We start from the raw sequence: 5283 nt of genomic DNA, 5'->3' as shown, positions 1-5283 counted from the left end.
AAACCCCCAATAATAATAATACAGGTATATTATCATTATATGCGACATAATGTATAACGTAGAGACGATTTAATGTGGGACTCAACGGTTTAATTACTGTTCTTTAGCGTGTTTTTTTAAATTTGCGATTATTGATTATTTCCCCTTAATATCCCCGCATTGATTCAAATTCAAACTGTTATACGTGTGTAATATTCTAACTTATCATACAGATGGTAGTTTCTTGTCAAAAACACTGTGTCAGTGGTCTCTGCACAGGCAACCTGTCCGCACTGACTCGTGTTTTTTGCTACTGCGTAACTGCCTTTTTTTGTTTTCATACATATTGATACTAGTTAAATCTGTACCGCAGACATGACATGAAGTGATCATTTGATCAGAATCAGAAACAGCTTAGTTGGACACGTGTTGTTAAAGCAGGAGGGTTTACTGACATCCCCGAAGAATGTAAACTGTAACTGTTATATTTGTGTAACATCCGACAAATTTATAGTTATATCATCAACGTGAATGTTAGTGGTCTGCACAGGCAACGTATCTGCACTAATGAATACAACTGTAAACCCCCTGTTTTACTTTCCTACGCCAAATCTGCGTTAAATCTCATCTGAGACATAAGATGATGTAATTAATTGACAGGAATCACAAAACACTTAATTGGCTAAAAGTAGGTTTAACCAGACAAGGAATTTTACCCCGGTTTCCTTTGGCTCTCAGCATTCAAGAAGCACATCATGTGAGAAACTAGCTCTGTGTATGAGCTGCAGTGTTGCTGGTTGATTTTAAAGCACCCCAGCTCACATTTGGATAGCTCTTTTGTCCACAAAACAGATTTTCCACATTCTTTTGTGAGAAGTCACTCACTATCACTACCAGTTATAGTGGAGCACCTTCATTAGCAAGCTCTGTCTTGACTTAAAAAGAGCTACGGTGGCAGTTTACATGCTGGGACGTGTAATTTGGGGGAAATCAGTCTAACCTTACCTTGTCTTCTTTGTGACCATGCACTAGGATTGCATCAATATCCTTAGGTGAAAATATTAATTTTGCCCCCAAAGCACTTCATATTTTACTGTAAGTAGTCAGTGGAAGACGGCTACCTTCATCCGAGCATCACGAAACACAAATATGAACATCTTAGTCCATGTCAGCCAGTACTGGACTTCATGTATGCGTTCAGTCTCCTCTCTCCTCCCTGTTGATGAACCCATACTATACCTCAAACATGCACGCCCACTACACATACTAAAGTATGTGTACTCGTAGTGGAAGCTGCGATGAAATGTGTGAGTGTTGTGTGCACTGCAAGAACAAGGACACACAATTCAAGAAGAAACATTTTTTTATATTTCAAAAAGAATCTATGAACATATTGGAAAAAAAAAAAACCAAACACTGGGTCTGAACATCCAGACAATTGAGATCCAAAAATACATTTTCTTAGGAAATATTAATCATATACAAAACATAAAAATGTATATTTTAGTTTGGGCCCCCAACGGGATATCCCTTTTTTTTAATTTTATTAATAAAAATAAACTTTTAAATATTTAATCCACCCATGACTTCTATTGAGGCAGTTTTAACATTGAAATCATACAAGATTCCAACCAAACTTAATCTGTTTTGCATTTGCATGCAACAACAACAACAACAACTGTACACCCTAAGTCTTGAACTTGCATAAAAAACAAAAGGCCAAAAAGTCTGATTCAAACTTTAAGCACGAGAGCCCTGCAGCTGTGCAAGTCTCTGCTTTAAAAGTTCACTTTTCCTCCTCAGCTGCTCTTTGAGTGAGAGGAGTCTCTGTTCGTCTGACTGCATGCTATAAATGCACTCTGTAGCCTTCTTCAGGATCACCACTTTGGCTGCCTTCTCATTGTTGGCCACTTCGGGGATCTCATCCCGCAGGGCAAAGAAGCTCAACTTGAGCTCGTTCCTCCTCTGGCGCTCCAGTACATTATGAGTCCTTCTCTTGTCATAGTCCTCTGTGTCAGACGTCCGGGGGCTCATACACTTGCGGTTGCTGCTGATCTGTTTGAGGACCCTGCTGTGGCCACTCACTCCACCTCCGCTGCTGCTCTCCAGCTTCAGCCTCTTGACGGCCGGTTGCTCGTGCCTCATGGAGGGGTGGGCGGCGTAATTATGCTGATGGGTGGAGACGTGGCACCGCTTCAGCACGAGCGGGCTGGGGTGCCGGGTCTCCAGTGGGCTGGGGTCACACCGTTTCACCGCCTGCCTCTTCTCCACTGTGACCACGTCGATCTCCTCCTCTTCCTCCTGTTCCTCCTCATCTTCATCTCCGTCCTCATCTTCTGCAACACAGCACAAAAAGCAAAAACAATCACACTCCGTTTCAGCATCAAGACTGCAATCTCTATTTAGATGCATGCCACAGTGGGAAGGGAGGAGGTACAATCTCCGAAATCTAGTTCCCACTCCCCCTCCACATCAGTGGATTGCTTAACATGCCGCCTACGCTCTAGCTAATCTTACAGCAGTCTACAGCATGTCATGGCAGCATGTCTCTACCTCCTGCCTGGAAGCCCAACTGCAAATAACATGAATTAAAGCCAGACCTGGCCTCCTGTAATCATAATAGTGGTTGCCATGGAGCTCTATTTGATGCGCAGCGCTTGCACTCTCAGTTGAGGGAAATTCCTAATTGCACAGAGGGGTGTGAAAGCATGATGAGAGCATACTCCTCACAACTCACCTGAGTCACTACAACTGCTGCTACTGCTGCTGCTGCTGCTGCTGCTGTTTGGTGGCGTGTCCAGTCCCAAGTCCTTACTAGGCGGCGTCCCTGCGCTCAGCTTGGGCGTCTCTGCTATGGGATACGGGAAAACCACAGATGGATCAATGCACTCCGAGGCGGATGTGTTCAGGTCTTGCAGGTAGCTGCTGTTCAGCCTCCATGCAGCAGCACAGGCGGGCTCGGCGCTGTCACCGGCCGCCGACTCCTTCCTGGCAGCGTGCAGGGAGGCGAGCCGCTCGGAGACCACCTTCTCCAGCTTGGCCGCGGCGGAGAAGCCGCTCCACATGCAGTCCTGGATGATGATGGATTTGAGGAAGGTCTGGGAGTAGTCCGCGTCGCAGATGATGCTCTGGTTGACCACATCGTCGCCCAGGAACTCGGTCACCATCTCCAGCTGATCCGCCGTGGAGGGGAAGAGGCTTGACAGGGACGGCCGGCGGCTAGGGGAGAGGGGAGGAGTCGGCAGCAGTTCAAATTTCTTCCAGATGTCTTCGCTCGGTGCCGGAGGCTGAGGCTGCTGAGGGTAGAAATCCTCCTCCTCGTTGTTAAAGTAGAAATACGGCTGTAAGGAGTCGTAGTCGTAGTCATAGTTTTTACTCGCTAAACTCGAATTCAGCGGCATGGTGTGTCTGGTGTTTCTGTCCTTATTGTCAAGCTGGTTGAAAAAAATAAATAAATAAAAAAAAAATAAAGTAAAGTGATTAGTGGTTGTTTGGAAATGTCTGCAGATTCAAAACAGAGAGCGGCTACTTGGCACCGATCCTGCTCGCGGCATTAAGTGTAAGCAACATCACATGCTCACTCCAAAACATCAACCCTCTTAGCACGCCTTGCATGCAACGGAGCTGCACAAGCAGGTGCTTAACGGGGGGAAATGGTAGTAAATTATGCGCAAGGGGGGGGGAAACCTCACCTTCACTGAACTCCTACTGACGACCAACTAAGACCTTTTTTTTTTTTTCCCCCCACTAAACTGCTGTGGGAAGGTGACGTGCAAGCTCTACAAACCCGCTCCCTCCCTTACCTTTTAGATTTTAAATTGTCTGCCGAAGAAGACCGGGGGGAGTTTGGGGTGGGGGGGTGGGGGTCGACCCAAACTGCGCAAAAAAAAAAAAAAAAAAAAAAAAAAAAAAAAAAAGACCAGGAAAGTTATTCCAGTGCGAGAGTACCATTAAATCCTTCAGCGGAGGCGTTGGAGTCGGTTTCGGTGAGGCTGTGCGGAGCATGTATGGGGAGCTGAACAGCTGCACCAGCGGCCCGGCGAGGACGACGCTCAGTCTGCCAGCAGCAACGCGAGAATCCCAGCCGAGCACTCTGCCCGCTGCAATAAAAACCACCGCAGCACTCAGACCCCCCCCCCCCCAACCTCCTCCCCTCCCCTCTTCCCCGCCCGCCCCTTCCGCCGTATCCTTCCGCTCCTCTTTTTTTTTTTTTTTTTTTTTTTCCCGCGAAACACTCGCCGGCCTTGAAAACGTAACCCACCCTGCATTTATTCACCGCTTTCATCACCGAAAACAACCCCTTTCACGCCCCGTACCGGAGCACAAGCACCCATCCGAATATTTATCCACTAACCGATGTTTTTTGTTTTGTTTTGTTTTGTTTTGTTTTTCCTCTTTACTCCGGGTCTATTTCGGTTAAAGAAGAAGTGGGAGGGGTCATAGTAGAGTAGAGCTGCCATTGACGGGAGACCTGCGAAAAAACAGTGACGAAAGTAGTGTAGTGACAGATAATTAGGATGAGTTATTTGACTGCTTTCCCCACCCAAAATATCGTTAAACGACCCAGAGTTGACTCCAAAAATCGTGTAGTCTCGTAGTCTCAACCCAATTAATCCACAAACCGGATTTGCGATATAAAAGTATGTTAATTTACCTGCACAACCTTGCTTTTTTTTTTTTTTTTTAATCCTCGATTGTAAGCGAGTCTGCAGAAATGCTATTTTAAATAAACGAGGAAGAAAAAAAAAAACCGCCACCTATTGCCGGTTTGTACTATTTGTGCAGCAATGACACGGTAGCGCAATGCAAAGCTCACAGGTGCGGCAGTTTACATCGATCCGCCTGCAGGCACCGACAGCTCTGAATTGGCCGAAACAGGTGATTTTTAACAAGCAGACGCACCGAATAGCTGGAGTTTGTGGGTGATGGAGCAATAGGTTGACACGCAGGCACTAAGGAGTGGCCGAACAGTTCGTCCTCGCCATGTCATGTAGCTCGGTTTTGAGGCTGGACAGATTGGCACCAATTAACTAAAGGAAGGAAGCAATTAAAGGAGTCAGATGGGTACCGCAGTTGGATGGAGGCGCCCTCCTCTGCTGTAGCGCGGAGGTGGGAGATTGAACGGGCTTGGAGCGCCCTCTGCTGTGCAACGTGATCCGGGGAAGGAGAGCAGCCGGGGCGGGTTCGGGGTCACATCGTTAAGGTGAACCCCAAACAAAAAAGAAAAAAAGAAAAAACACAAACCATCGTGAACGGAGAGATTATTTGCTGAGATTATTAAAGAAACCAAAGAGTCTGGAACAC

General features: G+C 46.5%; 1 protein-coding gene across 4 annotated transcripts; it reads right to left on the bottom strand.

Annotated features, from left to right (window-relative positions):
* Positions 1 to 1391: 1391 nt before the first annotated feature.
* Positions 1392 to 5077, bottom strand: myca (MYC proto-oncogene, bHLH transcription factor a). Of its 4 annotated transcripts, none has more exons than XM_040126263.1 (3): positions 4882 to 5077; positions 2717 to 3413; positions 1392 to 2315 (listed from the first exon to the last, which is right to left on the bottom strand). In XM_040126263.1, the coding sequence occupies exons 2-3, from the start codon at positions 3378 to 3380 to the stop codon at positions 1720 to 1722; spliced, it is 1260 nt and encodes a 419-aa protein (XP_039982197.1). In that variant the 5' UTR covers positions 3381 to 3413; positions 4882 to 5077; the 3' UTR covers positions 1392 to 1719. The 4 variants fall into 4 exon arrangements, with proteins under 4 accessions (XP_039982197.1, XP_039982199.1, XP_039982198.1 ...); XM_040126265.1 differs by lacking the exon at positions 4882 to 5077 and adding an exon at positions 4634 to 4860; XM_040126264.1 differs by lacking the exon at positions 4882 to 5077 and adding an exon at positions 4523 to 4605.
* Positions 5078 to 5283: the final 206 nt, after the last annotated feature.

This window comes from Xiphias gladius, chromosome 5, assembly GCF_016859285.1.
Source record: "Xiphias gladius isolate SHS-SW01 ecotype Sanya breed wild chromosome 5, ASM1685928v1, whole genome shotgun sequence".
NCBI lineage: Eukaryota > Metazoa > Chordata > Actinopteri > Istiophoriformes > Xiphiidae > Xiphias > Xiphias gladius.
Note: the sequence above shows the minus strand (reverse complement) of the source record. Positions and strands in the feature narration are given on the sequence as shown.

Excerpts from the sequence above, each read along its gene's own strand:
- myca (XM_040126262.1), bottom strand. The coding sequence starts at position 3,984 with ATGCTCCGCACAGCCTCACCGAAACCGACTCCAACGCCTCCGCTGAAG. Across the intron at positions 3,414-3,927 it reads CTCCGCTGAAGGATTTAATG|CTTGACAATAAGGACAGAAA; the intron begins GTACTCTCGCAC and ends TTTTTCAACCAG. Across the intron at positions 2,316-2,716 it reads CAGCAGTTGTAGTGACTCAG|AAGATGAGGACGGAGATGAA; the intron begins GTGAGTTGTGAG and ends GCTGTGTTGCAG.